The 16,222-nt window shown below is 35.0% G+C and overlaps 2 protein-coding genes across 2 annotated transcripts in view; one reads left to right on the forward strand and one right to left on the reverse strand.

Annotated features, from left to right (window-relative positions):
* Positions 1-16,222, forward strand: part of LOC143407842 (uncharacterized) — a 132,311-nt gene that overhangs the window by 13,163 nt on the left and 102,926 nt on the right. The window lies entirely within an intron of this gene.
* Gramd1c (GRAM domain containing 1C) overlaps positions 1-16,222 on the reverse strand; it is a 37,591-nt gene that overhangs the window by 10,917 nt on the left and 10,452 nt on the right. Inside the window, 3 exon segments of the mRNA XM_076867908.1 lie at positions 130-272; positions 1,843-1,961; positions 13,113-13,250. Of these exon segments, the coding sequence (XP_076724023.1) occupies positions 130-272; positions 1,843-1,961; positions 13,113-13,250 (400 nt within the window).

Here is a 16,222-nt window from a genome sequence, read left to right on the forward strand (position 1 = left end):
GATCTCTGAGGATATATAATTTAAGCAAGAAATAAAGCTTCATTGTGTAAACCTAGAAATTCAGGGTTAAAATGTTACCAGAGCATAATTTAGCCTACTCTGACTATACACTCATTGATGATAGCTCACCTTAGCCTGCATTTCTGTTTTGAAGATGGGATGATACAGTATCTGTTCAGTGTATAGAAGTAATCATGGTAGGGGACATCATGTGTCAGTACTTCTGAATCTATTAAATAAAATTGTGCTTCTCGACTTTCTTTATACAGTGTCTGCCAAAATAAGATTTAAAAAATGTTGGCATGTACATTTTAACAATTTTATAAGTTTTTTGGCAATTTAGAACATGTATACTAGAATTCCTTCCCAGAAGTTACAAAAGACATGAGAAATCTATATACCAAGCTAGAAGAACCTCCACGTTGGCTGTGGCATCTATGAAGTGAGAAGGGGCCCACAGAAATAGATTTAATGTTCCACTGTCATTTCACTATACAATTAATTTTTGTTTGTTTGTTTGTTTGTTTTTTAAATTAATTTTTATTGTAGGTTGTTCAAAACATTACATAGTTCTTGATATATCATATTTCACACTTTGATTCAAGTGGGATATGAGCTCCCATTTTTACCCCATATACATATTGCTAATTTTTTATTTTAGGCATGAGGAGGGGAAAGAAACCATATAATCTCTTGAATGTTTCTTAGTTTTTAAAAAGTTTTAAATCTTTGCATTGGAGGACATTCAAAAATCAACTGAATAATACAAAAATTCATCAAAAATAATACAAAATTTATCAAAGTTTAACCAAGCCACCCTTCATCCAAATAGCAAAGGCAACCAAAAAATATTGCTTTTGTTATACCAGATTTAAAGTGGCTGTCAGATAAACCTTCCTCATTTTAACCATATCTTTTCTACCTATCCTCTAAGAGGGGAAAATGAGGTTTCCAAGGTTATTAAAGATTCCCTGATACAAAAATACCAAACTTTTCTTATATGTTTGACAATATTTTAAAAATTTAAAAGGTAATGAATGAACAAAACTGCAAAAGCATAGATTATAATGGGTACTTGCAAAACAGGTACATTACACTTAAACACAAGTTGCCAATACTGTCATTATTGATTATAGTATTGATTACTCTAAGATAGTGCCAAACTGGTCATTAAATAGCTTATATTTGGTTTCTTTCCCATGTTTCACAATAGCCATCTAGTTATTTGGTACTAAGTTTTGACATGATTCTGCAAGTTGGATTTTAGAAGTGCTCTTTTTAAAATATTTTATTATGAAAAATTGTTAACACAGTAGAAGAAATGAAGTATAATGAGCCCACATGAGCTCATCAACCAACTTTAATAACATTATCTACTGCCCAATATTTTTTTATCTGTACCCAACTCCCACATTCCCTCCTTCTACCACCATTTTTTTTTTTTTGGCCTGGCTAGATTAGTTTTAAAAGAATCTCAGGCATCAATATACTTTCATTCATAAATATCTCAGCATATCTCTTTTACATACACACACACACACACACACACACACATATCAGTATATTTCTTTTAAAAATAATGTGTTCCTTAAAACACAGCTACAGTGCCATTATTATGTATAACAAGTTAATAATTCTTTTTAACGGGTAGTTTATTTAATTAAGTTTGGATTAATATGGTTTATATGCCTGGTAAATCTCTTGTAACCTCCAACAGTCCCCCTTCCTTTTTTTTTCCTCCATTTTTTTGTTGAAATTATCTTGTAAATTGGTGACTGCAGTAGACAGGTTCTCTCTCATCACACACACGATTCTTTCAGAATACTGACAGGATAGGCATACCTGCTTTTCAGTGGCAGCAGTACACTTTCTAGTAAGTGGATTATTAAGGACTATAGTGTAGGTCATGTTTCTCAGTTGATCACCTCCAGATTCTACAGTCCAAGGAGTAGACACTACATCTAGTCATGGGAAACATAAAACATGTTAGCTCTAGAAATTTGAAGTGCATGACTTTAAATAGAATCAAAAGTATTATTTTAGAATTATTTTTTTTAAAAATGGTTTGCTTTTGCATTTTTTTCCTACAGTGTGGGAGACCAAACTTAGGGGCTAGCACATGTTAAACAAGCACTCTACCACTGAGCTATAACCATTAGCCCTAAATTTTTATTTTTGACCAATCCTGAGCCCCTTATAATTATGTATGTTCAATGCTGAAGAAAAAGAAATTAGCTGGGCATGGTGGAGCACACATGTCACCTCGGCTGCTCAGGAGACTAAAGCAGGAACTTTTCAAGTTCAAGGCCAGCCTGGTCAACTTAGTGAGACCCTGTCTCAAAACAAAAAGATCTATGGATGTAACTCAATGGTAGAGTACCCTGAATTCAACCCCAATGCCAGAAAAAAAGAAAAAAGGAAGGAAGGAAGGAAGGTGGGGAGAGAGGGAGAGATTAAACATTAGATAGTCTTATATGTTACATATACATGTGTTTGATCTACTTATTCCTAAACTGTTTCTTATTAATACACTTTTTCTTTTTTTTTAGAAGATAAAATTAAAAGTTGGTTTAGCTGTAAGCTTCTCTTTAAAGTCCCCAGTACCTATGGACAAAAGTAATGGCAATAACCTTATCAAACAGAACAACACTTCAATATACTATCATTGAGGACAAAACTTTACAAGACATTTATTTTTATATAACAATATGACCTTGATAACCACTTGTAAAGAAATCATGTCAACATCATGAGAAGTCAGAATATTAGCAGTTTGTCTACAACATCTTCAATCAAGGTAAGGCAATAGGATGAAAAATTATTACATTCTATATAAACTTTTATATATTAACAGGGCTATAGGAACATCTCCATATTTTTGACAGGATCTTCGTCAGAGTTCTATTTTATTTACTGAGGAACAGCACAGTAAGTGAAAATACACTTTGAAGAGAAATGTAGCTATAGATTACAGCACCATACAATTAGTTAAGTACAGATAAAAGCAGTATGGACTCTACTAAAGACCTGACACCTGATGGCATGAGGACAAATGGACTTGGGCAATAACTCAGTATGTTTTGCTGCTACTCATCAGCATTCTAAAGTATAGGAGCCTTTATCTAACCTATTATCCATCATAAAAAAAAATGAAGCAAAGATTTATGATATAGTCAATTTTACTTAATTTCTTTTATACAGCTAGGCCTAGGGATTTAATTATGGACCATGAAGCTGCTTCTTGAGTATCTGGCAAAACCTTATAACTAAATTAAAAAGACAACATCATGAACCATAAAATCTTTATCCAGGATTTGCTGAAAAAAGGATTTATTTGGGTTTTCATAAAAGAAGATATACAATTAATTCTAAAATACTGTTTCGGAAGATTGCTTTGGTCATGTCAGCCTGTTTCAGGAAAATGACATGGATAATCAATTGCATATCAAAATTGAAAGATATCATTGATTTCTGATATTTAAATTGCATACTATTCAATAAAACAATAAACAAGGATAAAAGAAAAACATCTATTTTCCCCTGTATGTTATGTTTGCATTTTTAACAATGTTACCAACAAGATGTACTAAATATCATTTGCCAGACATCACATAATTAACATCATATTAGAAATAAGTCCTCCAATATCTAAATAAAGTTCATGATAATATAAAAAAATACTAGAATGACATTATAAGAAAAGTGGCAATAGTGAACAAAAGGACACATGAGTAATCTGATATAATGAGTTAAAGTAATAAAGAACAGAGCAGAGATTGTAGAACAAACACTTTAAATTTTTAATTTAAGTATTTAATTTAAATATTTAAACTGGTGAAACTTAACACCCATTAGGATCCTTATTATTTTTTCTTTTTTATTTATATATGACAGTGGAATGCATTACAATTCTGATTACACATAGAGAGCACAGGATCCTTATTATTTTTTTTATTTTTTTTTATTTTTTTTTATTGTTGGTTGTTCAAAACATTACATAGTTTTTGACATATCATATTTCACACTTGGATTCAAGTGGGTTATGAACTCCCATTTTTACCCCGTATACAGATTGCAGAATCACATTGAATACACATCCACTGATTTACATATTGCCATACTAGTGTCTGTTGTATTCTGCTGCCTTTCCTATCCTCTACTATCCCCCCATCCCTCCCCTCCCCTCCCCTCTTCTCTCTCTACCCCATCTACTATAATTCATTTCTTCCCCTTGTTTTTTTTTTTCCCTTTCCCCTCACTTCCTCTTGTCTGTAATTTTGTATAACCCTGAGGGTCTCCTTCCATTTCCATGCAATTTCCCTTCTCTCTCCCTTTCCCTCCCACCTCTCATCCCTGTTTAATATTAATCTTCTTCTCATGCTCTTCCTCCCTACTCTGTTCTTAGATACTCTCCTTATATCAAAGAGACATTTGGCATTTGTTTTTTAGGGATTGGCTAGCTTCACTTAGCATAATCTGCTCTAATGCCATCCATTTCCCTGCAAATTCTATGATTTTGTCATTTTTTAATGCAGAATAATACTCCATTGTATATAAATGCCACATTTTTTTTTAATCCATTCGTCTATTGAAGGGCATCTAGGTTGGTTCCACAGTCTTGCTATTGTGAATTGTGCTGCTATGAACATCGATGTAGCAGTGTCCCTGTAGTATGCTCTTTTTAGGTCTTTAGGGAATAGACCGAGAAGGGGAATAGCTGGGTCAAATAGTGGTTCCATTCCCAGCTTTCCAAGAAATCTCCATACTGCTTTCCAAATTGACCGCACCAATTTGCAGTCCCACCAGCAATGTACAAGTGTACACTTTTCCCCACATCCTTGCCAGCACTTGTTGTTGTTTGACTTCATAATGGCTGCCAATCTTACTGGAGTGAGATGGTATCTTAGGGTGGTTTTGATTTGCATTTCTCTGACTGCTAGAGATGGTGAGCATTTTTTCATGTACTTGTTGATTGATTGTATATCCTCCTCTGAGAAGTGTCTGTTCAGGTTCTTGGCCCATTTGTTGATTGAGTTATTTGTTATCTTATTGTTTAATTTTTTGAGTTCTTTTATACTCTGGATATTAGGGCTCTATCTGAAGTGTGAGGAGTAAAGATTTGTTCCCAGGATGTAGGCTCCCTGTTTACCTCTCTTATTGTTTCTTTTGCTGAGAAAAAAAAAAAAAATTTTTTAGTTTGAGTAAGTCCCATTTGTTGATTCTAGTTATTAACTCTTGTGCTATAGGTGTCCTATTGAGGAATTTGGAGCCCGACCCCACAGTATGTAGATCGTAGCCAACTTTTTCTTCTATCAGACGCCGTGTCTCTGATTTGATATCAAGCTCCTTGATCCATTTTGAGTTAACTTTGGTGCATGGCGAGAGAAAGGGATTCAGTTTCATTTTGTTGCATATGGATTTCCAGTTTTCCCAGCACCATTTGTTGAAGATGCTATCCTTCCTCCATTGCATGCTTTTAGCCCCTTTATCAAATATAAGATAGTTGTAATTTTATGGATTAGTTTCTGTGTCCTCTATTCTGTACCATTGGTCCACCCGCCTGTTTTGGTACCAGTACCATGCTGTTTTTGTTACTATTGCTCTGTAGTATAGTTTGAAGTCTGGTATCGCTATACCACCTGATTCACACTTCCTGCTTAGAGTTGTTTTTGCTATTCTGGGTCTTTTATTTTTCCATATGAATTTCATGATTGCTTTATCTATTTCTACAAGAAATGCCATTGGGATTTTGATTGGCATTGCATTAAACCTATAGAGAACTTTTGGTAATATCGCCATTTTGATGATGTTGGTTCTGCCTATCCATGAACAGGGTATATTTTTCCATCTTCTAAGATCTTCTTCTATTTCTCTCTTTAGGGTTCTGTAGTTTTCATTGTATAAGTCTTTCACCTCTTTTGTTAGGTTGATTCCCAAGTATTTTATTTTTTTTGAGGATATTGTGAATGGAGTGGTTGTCCTCATTTCCATTTCAGAGGATTTGTCCCTGATATACAGGAATGCCTTTGATTTATGCATGTTGATTTTATATCCTGCCACTTTGCTGAATTCATTTATTAGCTCTAATAGTTTCTTTGTAGACCCTTTTGGGTCTGCTAGGTATAGAATCATGTCATCTGCAAATAGTGATAATTTAAGTTCTTCTTTTCCTATTTGTATGCCTTTAATTTCTTTCATCTGTCTAATTGCTCTGGCCAGTGTTTTGAGAACTATGTTGAACAGAAGTGGTGAGAGAGGGCATCCCTGTGTTGTTCCAGATTTTAGAGGGAATGCCTTCAATTTTTCTCCGTTCAGAATGATGCTAGCCTGAGGCTTAGCATAGATAGCTTTTACAATATTGAGGTATGTTCCTGTTATCCCTAGTTTTTCAAGAGTTTTGAACATAAAGGGATGCTGTACTTTGTCGAATGCTTTTTCTGCATCTATCGATATGATCATATGGTTCTTGTCTTTAAGTCTATTGATGTGGTGAATAACATTTATTGATTTCCATATATTGAACCAGCCTTGCATCCCAGGGATGAATCCTACTTGATCAAGGTGCACAATTTTTTTGATATGTTTTTGTATCCGATTCGCCAGAATTTTATTGAGGATTTTTGCATCTAGATTCATTAGAGATATTGGTCTGTAGTTTTCTTTCTTTGAAGTGTCTCTGTCTGGTTTAGGAATCAGGGTGATGTTGGCCTCATAGAATGAATTTGGAGGTTCTCCCTCTTTCTCTATTTCCTGGAATCGCTTGAAAAGTATTGGTATTAGTTCTTCTTTAACGGTTTTGTAAAACTCTGCTGTATACCCATCCGTTCCTGGGCTTTTCTTAGTTGGTAGTCTTTTGATGGCTTCTTCTATTTCCTCGATTGATATTGGTCTGTTTAGGTTGCCTATATCCTCCTGACTCAATCTGGGTAGATCATATGACTTAAGAAATTTATCGATGCCTTCACTATCTTCTATTTTATTGGAGTATAAGGATTCAAAATAATTTCTAATTATCTTCTGTATTTCTGAAGTGTCTGTTGTGATATTGCCTTTTTCATCCCGTATGCTAGTAATTTGAGTTCTCTCTTCTTCTCTTTGTTAGCATGGCTAAGGGTCTGTCGATCTTATTTATTTTTTCAAAGAACCAACTTTTAGTTTTTTCAATTTTTTCAATTTTTTCTTTTGTTTCGATTTCATTAATTTCAGCTCTGCTTTTAATTATTTCTTGCCTTCTACTTCTTTTGCTGTTGATTTGCTCTTCTTTTTCTAGGATTTTGAGATGAAGTGTGAGATCATTTATTTGTTGTTTTTTTCTTTTCTTAAGGAATGAACTCCAGGCAATGAATTTTCCTCTTAGAACTGCTTTCATTGTATCCCATAGATTCTGATATGTTGTGTCTGTGTTTTCATTTATCTCTAAGAATTTTTTAATTTCCTCCTTGATGTCTTCTATAACCCATTGATCATTCAGTAACCTATGGTTCAGTCTCCTAGTGATGCATGATTTTTCCTTCCTTCTTTTATCGTTGATTTCCAGTTTCATTCCATTATGATCAGATAAGATGCATGGTATTATCTCTACTCCTTTATAATGTCTAAGAGTTGCCCTGTAACATAATATATGATCTATTTTTGTGAAGGATCCATGTGCTGCTGAGAAAAAATTGTAACTGCTTGATGTTGGGTATGTCAATTAAGTCTAGGTTATTAATTGTATTACTGAGTTCTATAGTTTCTTTATTCAACTTTTGTTTGGAAGATCTGTCCAGTGGTGAGAGAGGTGTGTTAAAGTCTCCCATAATTATTGTATGGTGGTCTATTAGACTCTTGAACTTGAGAAGAGTTTGTTTGATGAACGTAGCTGCACCATTGTTTGGAGCATATATATTTATGATTGTTATGTCTTGTTGGTGTATGGTTTCCTTGAGTAGTATGTAGTGTCCCTCTTTATCCCTTTTGATTAACTTTGGCTTGAAATCTATTTTATTTGATATGAGTATGGACACTCCTGCTTGTTTCCAAAGTCCATATGAGTGATATGATTTTTCCCAACCTTTCACCTTCAGTCTATGTATGTTTATTCCTATCAAATGCGTCTCCTGTAGGCAGCATATTGTTGGATCTTTTTTTTTTTTTTTTTTTTTTTGATCCATTCTACTAGCCTGTGTCTCTTAATTGGTGAGTTTAAGCCATTAACATTTAGGGTTATTATTGAGATATGGATTGTTCTTCCAGCCATGTTTATTTATGTTACTTAACATGGTTTGTTTTTCCTCTTTGATTATTTTCCCCTTTACTGTACTACCTTCCACTGTTGGTTTTCATTGTTATTTTCCATTTCCTGTTCCTGTAATGTTTTGCCGAGGATGTTTTGAAGAGATGGTTTTCTAGCTGCAAATTCTTTTAACTTTTGTTTACCGTGAAAGGTTTTAATTTCCTCTTCCATCCTGAAGCTTAATTTCACTGGATACACAATTCTTGGTTGGAACCCATTTTCTTTCAGCGTTTGAAATATGTTGTTCCAGGATCTTCTAGCTTTCAGAGTCTGTGTTGAAAGATCAGCTGTTATCCTGATTGGTTTACCCCTAAATGTAATCTGCTTCCTTTCTCTTGAAGCTTTTAAAATTCTCTCCTTATTCTGTATGTTGGGCATCTTCATTATAATGTGTCTAGGTGTGGCTCTCTTATGATTTTGCACATTCGGCATCCTGTAGGCTTCTAGGATTTGGGATTGTGTCTCATTCTTCAAGTCTGGGAAGTTTTCTCATATTATTTTGTTGAACAGATTGCTCATTCCTTTGGTTTGGACCTCTATACCTTCCTGTATCCCAATGACTCTTAAGTTTGGTCTCTTTATGTTATCCCAAATTTCTTGGATGTTCTGCTCATGGTTTCTTAAGAGTCTCACTGAGCTGTCTATGTTCTTTTCAAGTTGAAATACTTTGTTTTCATTGTCTGATGTTCTATCTTCTAAGTGTTCTACTCTGCTGGTAGTATTCTCATTTGAGTTTTTAAGTTGGTTTATTGCTTCCTGCATTTCTAGGATTTCTGTTTGTTTTTTATAACCTCTATCTCCCTGTATAGTTGATCTTTTGCTTCTTGGATTTGTTTATGTAATTCATTGTCAAAGTGATCTTTCATTGTCTGATTTTGCTGTCTAATGTCTTCCTTGAGACTCCAGATTATCTGAAGCATGTAAATCCTGAATTCTTTATCTGACATTCCATCTGCTGCAGCTATTACCTCTTCTAAAGTTGAGTTGACCTGCATTGCTTGTGGTCCTTTCTTTCCTTGTCTTTTCATACTGCTCGCTTTTCTTTCTGCTTGGTGAAACTATTGTGTTATTGAATTTCCCCCCTATATATTTATATTGCTCTTGTATAGTTGCAACGTCTCCCTTGCAGGGGCGGGCGACGGCTGTGCTCCTCCTCCAATTGGGGTGATCTGTCTATCTCGCCGGCAGGCCGCTGGGCCCCTTTTCCAGGTCGCGTGATCTGCCTACCTTGCGGGCAAGGTCTAGGCCCCTCCTCCAATAGGGATGATCTGTCTACCATGCTGGCAGGCCGCTGGGCCTGTTCTCCAGGTTGCAGGTCTGCTTACCTTGCAGGCGCAGGCGGCGGCTGTGCCCCTTCTCCAATTGGGGTGATCTTTCAACTAGGCCAGCATGCCAGCGGGCCCCTTCTCCGGGATGCGTGGCCTGTCTACCTTGTGGGCGGCAGCTGAGCCCTTCCTCCAATTGGAGTGATGTGTCTACCACGCCAGCGGCGGGCCGCTGGGCCTGTTCTCCCGGTAGGTCGCAGGTCTGCCTAACTTGCAGGTGTGGGCGGCAGCTCTGCCCCTCCTCCAATTGGGGTGATGTGTCTACCACGCCGGCGGGCCGCTGGGCCTGTTCTGCCGCTCGGTGGCAGGTCTGCCTACCTTGCAGGTTCGGGCAGCGGCTCTGCTCTGCCCCTCCTCCAATTGGGGTGGTGTGTCTACAACGTCAGCGGGCCGCTGGGCCTGCTCCGCCAGTCGGTCGCAGGTCTGCCCACCTTGCAGGCGCGGGAGGCGGCTCTGCTCCGCCCCTCCTCCAACTGGGGCGATGTGTCTACCATGCCGGCGGGCCGCTGGGCCTGCTCCGCCAGCCGGTCGCAGGTCTGCCCACCTTGCAGGTGCGTGCAGCGGCTCTGCTCCGTACCTCCTCCAATTGGGGCGATGTGTCTACCACGCTGGCGGGCCGCTGGGCCTGCTCTGCTGGTCGGTCGCAGGTCTGCCTACCTTGCAGGCGCGGGCGGCAGCTCTGCTCCGCCACTCCTCCAATTGGGGATCCTTATTATTTTTAAAAAATAGAAATAACAAGTGCTGGTGAGATGTGGAGAAACCAGAACCTCTGTCCACTACTGGTGGGAATGGAAAATGGTATGATTATTATGGAAAACAGTGTGCTCTTTCTCAAAAAATTAAACATAGAGTTATCTTATGATGTAACAACTCCACTTGTAAGTATATACCCAAAAGAACTGAAGGCAGGGACTTGAACAGGTATTTTAACATCAGTATTCACAGCAGTATTATTCATAGTAGCCAAAAAATGTAAATGACCAAATGTCATTAGCAGATGAATGAATAAACAGAATGTACTACTGTATATGCATACAATGGAATATTATTCTGCCTTAAAAAGTTATAAAATTCTGACACATGCTACAACATGGATGAATAAACCTTGAAGGCATGCTAAGTGTAATAAGCCCATCATTTAAGGACAAATATTGTATGATTCCACTTACACAAGGTACCTAGAGTAGCTAAACTCAGAGACAGAAAATATAATGGAGGTCACCAGGAACAAAGGGAAAGGAAAAACAGAAAGTTATTATTTAATAGGTTCAGAGCTTGTTTGGGATAATGAAGTTCTGAAAATGAAAGGTGATAACGTTTCTGCAACAATATGAATGTACTAAATGCCTCTGAACTGTACACTTAAAAATGGGTCTTATGTATATTTTATCATAATTTTTAAAATTGATGAATCTAGGTAGAGGATATATGGATGTTATTATACATGCAAATTCTTTTACATTTTCAAAATGAAAAATTTGGATAAAAGTACTGAAAGCTGAGTTTTTAATTACAGGTAGTGTCACACAACTGTAAATTAAGATTAAATAGAAGATCCACTTAAAAACTCCTTGATTTTTTAAAAGATATTCAGTAGTGGCCATTTCAATGCTGGAATTAGACTTAACCCACAAATAGTCAATTACACAAAAATATTAAATTTTTACATTTTAAAAGATGCCTTTGAAACTCATTATTAAGAAATACAATTTGATTATCAGGTAAAAGGTTCCAAGGACAGCAGTATGTTTTGCAGCCATGTGCAAATTGTCTTTTGAGGGAAAGTTTTTCCCTATAATCTTGCACTGTGCCTATAATTGTTCAGATTGTGATTATGTAGAAATCTTTGCTTCCAAAGCCATTTATAATAGCAGAAGCCAGGTATGATATCAGACAACAAATGTAATTGTGTTTCAAAACCTGAACTTCATTTAGTATAAAGCATGGAATAACATGCTAGTCCCTTTTGGGGTTTTTCAGCCATAAAAAATGGCAGTGCAATGTCACTTAGAAAATTAAGGGAAATAATAAATCTGAGTCTCCTACTTCTCCAAGTAGAAATGAATAACAATAAAATATAAAATAAATTCCAAAGAGAGATAATAAGTTAAATATAAGATACTGAGTGAAGATGAAAATTTATAACTCTCCAGTAACCCACACTTTAAAAAAAAAACATATTTTTAAAAACAAAAGAAAGTGATTTATTAAAACCATGAATCAATATAATCACAAGAGTCTATCAATTAGAAATATCTTTGGTATTCTAGTGTGTATAAGAAAAAATTGATTTTTATATGTAAAAACAATATTGATAATATCATCTATGAATATATAATTATGTTTACACAAACATTTCAAATAAAGGAATAACATTTAGGGGTAAATAAAATTCATAGATTAAAAATTTTATTTAAACTGATTATACAATAACTTTCTCATAAGCAGCTTACCTTATGTCAATCTCTGATGCTGCTACATTCTAATTCTATATAGCAAACTAAACCACTTACTCCCAAAGTTAGTAATGTATCTGGAAATGTTTAGGTTAAATTCATTTTTAAACTATAAGATATTCAAGATATTTACCTTGGCACATGATCATTGAAATCCTTCCAATTTCCTAAAAAACTTTATTTTTTTTCACTAAAATATACTACAGACTATAATCTCAAATACATAGGTCCATGCTTTTCACAAAGGAAAGATATACATGTGCCCCACTCAGACTAAGATATAAAATTTCTACCAATATCCCAAAAGCTTCCTCCCAGTCTTTACCCACTGACTCTCCACAACTGAAATCACTATGTCAACTTTATAAGTTTATTTTGCCTGTTTTTAAACTTTATATAAAGAAATTATATACCATGTGTTCTTTTGTACCTGGTTTCTTAGCTTAACATTGTGTCTGAGGTTCCTTCATACTATAGTTTGCCATTGTTTTCATTAGTATATAGTATTATTCTATGGAAGCTTTTGGAATTTATATATTTTATTATTGATGGATATTTGGAAGGTTCTGAGTTTGGACTATTATAAATAAAGCTACTGTGAACACTACAGCAGATGTCATTCAGAGAACTCATGTGCCCATTTCTCAGGGGTGTACACCTAAGGAGTTGAATCTCTGAGTTAGAGAATTCATAGCTTTAACAAACATTAACAAACCATTTGGCAAAGTGGTTGTTCTAGTTTATATTCTACCAGAATCCAGTTGTTCCACAGTGGATGCTTTTGAACTAGATTCATCCCAACTGAATAGATACATAAATGAATAAATATAGTTTTAGTTTTTAAAGGGTTTGAATTTATTTTAAGTAGCATCTGTCTAGTTAAACAATTAAACCATTCACGTGTGAATTTAACCCAACATTTAAAAACTAGTTTATATATCACCAAAATAATCAAAGCAGGTCTAATATTTTCCCCTGACATCATAAATCAGTTTATATATGCTATTCATTCTAAGGATAATAAATTTATCATTAGGAAAGAATACAAGGACCAACCTATTATATTTCTAGAACTGGAAAATCTCTGCATAAAGCGTGAACTAGTGAAGAGCAATTCAAACATCCTCTCAGCACTGATATGAAAAACTCGATTGATATAAAGTCTTCCTCGAAGATCTTTCTCAGGAAAATCTTCTAGAAAACAAAAATATACACCAAAGAGAAGTTAAGAAAAGGTAATTTCAAGGAGTGTATGTATGGGTATATTCTTTTGGGCACAAAATGTTTTTTAAATGTGATTACAATGATCATTGCATTCTAGTACACTATCAAAACTCCAAATAGAATAATATGTATACACTATATATATTTATGTAAACATAAGTATGTATAGTTGACTACATATAATCAAATATTTCAATTATTAAAATCTAGAAAATGTAGGAATATTTTACTGGAATGATATCAAACTCTTGATACTCAAAAGAATATTTCATAAGTGATTAAAACAATATTGAGGGCTGGGGTTGTGGTGCAGCACATGTGAGGCCCTGGGTTCGAGCCTCAGCACCACATAAAAATAAATAAATAAAGGTATTATGTCCAACTGCAGCTAAAAAATAAATATTAAAAAAAACCAATATTGAAACACACAGCCAATTAGTAGGTCCTATCTCTATACTCATACATTCAGTAAATATTCAGTCATCAATGGCTATAATATCTGCTATGCTCACTAGCTTGTCAGCCTGAATGATACAACCTGACTGCTAACTCCCCCAAGACAAGGATCACTATATTCACAATAATACCAATACCACACATTAAAAGAATAGGTATACCCTCTGAAAAATACTCTTCAAAGCTCAAAAAATGCCCAATAGAACACATTTTTTTTTCTAAGAACTAATGATGATGTTGAAAACTAGCAAGTAAAGAAAGTTATATTTGCTCACCTCTTTTCATGCTCCCTGGAAACATTAGATAAAAATGGCCCATATTTACATGATATTTTCTATGTGTCGGAGTTAGTGTACCTCTCACTGCATTCCTCTGAAAAAAGTGGTATCATCATCATCATTTCTATTTTACGAATGAGGAAATGGACACATAGAAGTGTCAGGACTCCACTGACAAACCAGTGTCAGTGACTGGTTTGGAAACTGAACCCACTTCAGCTCTAGAGCACACAAGCATAACCTTTATTTTAGGCTGCCAGAAAGCATTTTACTTCAAAGAATCAAAAAGAAAAAGACAGATTGGTATAAGAATTCTGTATAATAAAGAAAAAAGTGAAAAGGAATCCAATGTGAAAGTTTAATCATTTAAGGATTGGTATTACTTCTTATTTCAAGGGTTATGCTCCATTAATACAAAATAAATTTTATGACAAAAGCTCCCCATATTTCAGAAATCAAGCTCTGAGAATTACCTGTGCAAAGCACATGTCAATATTAATCCATGGGAACCAGTCCATTTAAATGAAAGGCAATGGCCTATGAGTCAGAAAAAACTCCTGTAGCTCTAGTTTCAGCTCCAACTATCACTATTTTTCCCTTATTAAATGATTTGTACCTCTCTATTTTGTTACAAGTGCAAAGAACTTAGGGACACACAGTAGATATTGACTTATCTTCACCCTGCAATAATACTATATGTCAGAAAAAAATGATTCACTGCAATTTCAAATACTAGCTTTTTTGGTATAGGAACAAATCACTAAAATTAGGCAATCCACTGAGGTTTTATGAAGTAACTCCCCAATTAGGCTTGCAAAACAGCTTTTGCCCACATAGAAGTATTATTTGTTCATGCAAAAAATAACTCAAATACACAAAAAAGCAAACTAGAGATAATTCTATTGATCCTGCCATTTCTTCACAGAACCTATCCTTATTTGTAATTAAACTTTTGGTGTCTTATTTACTTGCTTATTATATCTCTCCTGTACTTGACTATATGATCCATGCAAGTTGGGATAATGTCAATTTTAAACTTTTACATTCAGTGTTTGACGTAAAAGAACTGTATTTTTGAATGCATAAATTAATACAGAAAATGCTAGAAATATCTTAGGTTCTATTTTTGTATCTAGGACTTTTGAATTTGTAACCTCTAAAAAAACTTATTTTATTTTGAGATATATAATTAATTAAACTATGATTTATCCCCCTTCCAGTAATGTCCTTTTTCTGTATAAGAATACAATCCAAAACACTACATTCCATTTGACTACTGAAATTATTTTATTTTTTAGGTTATAATCTAATACTGTCACTATTTACTTTGTTCCTCAAATTATTTAACTCTTTGATTTGGTCATTAGGAGCTCCTCAGGTTGGTGCCTGTATTTTTTTGACATGTCCACCCTCTCCCACTTCCTTACTTTCTAGCACCACAATGTGCTCCAAGCTCATCTTCAATTTTCTCTATTCTTAGAATCAGCTATTCTTCTAAGGATCCCTGGGACTATAACTTTTCAAAAATAAATTTCTTGGGGCTAGGGATGTAGAACACTTACCTAGTATGTGTAAGACCCTAGATTCAATCCCAGCACCAAAAATGTAAGCCTCTTATTCATCTGTAAAAGGGGAAAATTGCACTCATGCATATTTCAGTACTGGGAATTGAACCCAGGGACATTCTGTGACTAAGCTACATACATTCCCAGCCCTTTTTTTAAAATAATTATTCTCAGACAGAATCTCACTATTTTTTGCTGAGGCTGGCCTTGAATTTGTCATGCTCCTGCCTCAGCCTCCTGAGTTGCTGGGATTACAGGTGTGCACCACTGTGCCTGACTCAATACAATATTTCATATTTCTTTTAAATCCTATTATTAGACAACAGATTCTTAATTACTATCAATAAAAATATAATTTGTTGTATGACTATAAGGAATGAACAACCATCTATTTCATATGTAAATTTATTCAAGGGAATAAGTAAATGAAATAAATTATTACCACATGGGATTATTCATTTATGAAATTCATATACTTCAGAGTCTCCTATCTGAATAACATCACCAATAGTATTGTTATAATATATTAAGCTAGAGGGGGTATTGCTCCATTCAGTAGAAGGTTACTATGGCCAATAAAAAAGAAACGGTATTTTAAACATATCAGTTTAAAAGTAGCCAGTGGAGAATATGTAAAGTGAGA

Source organism: Callospermophilus lateralis, chromosome 10 (genome assembly GCF_048772815.1).
Source record: "Callospermophilus lateralis isolate mCalLat2 chromosome 10, mCalLat2.hap1, whole genome shotgun sequence".
Taxonomy (NCBI): Eukaryota; Metazoa; Chordata; class Mammalia; order Rodentia; family Sciuridae; genus Callospermophilus; species Callospermophilus lateralis.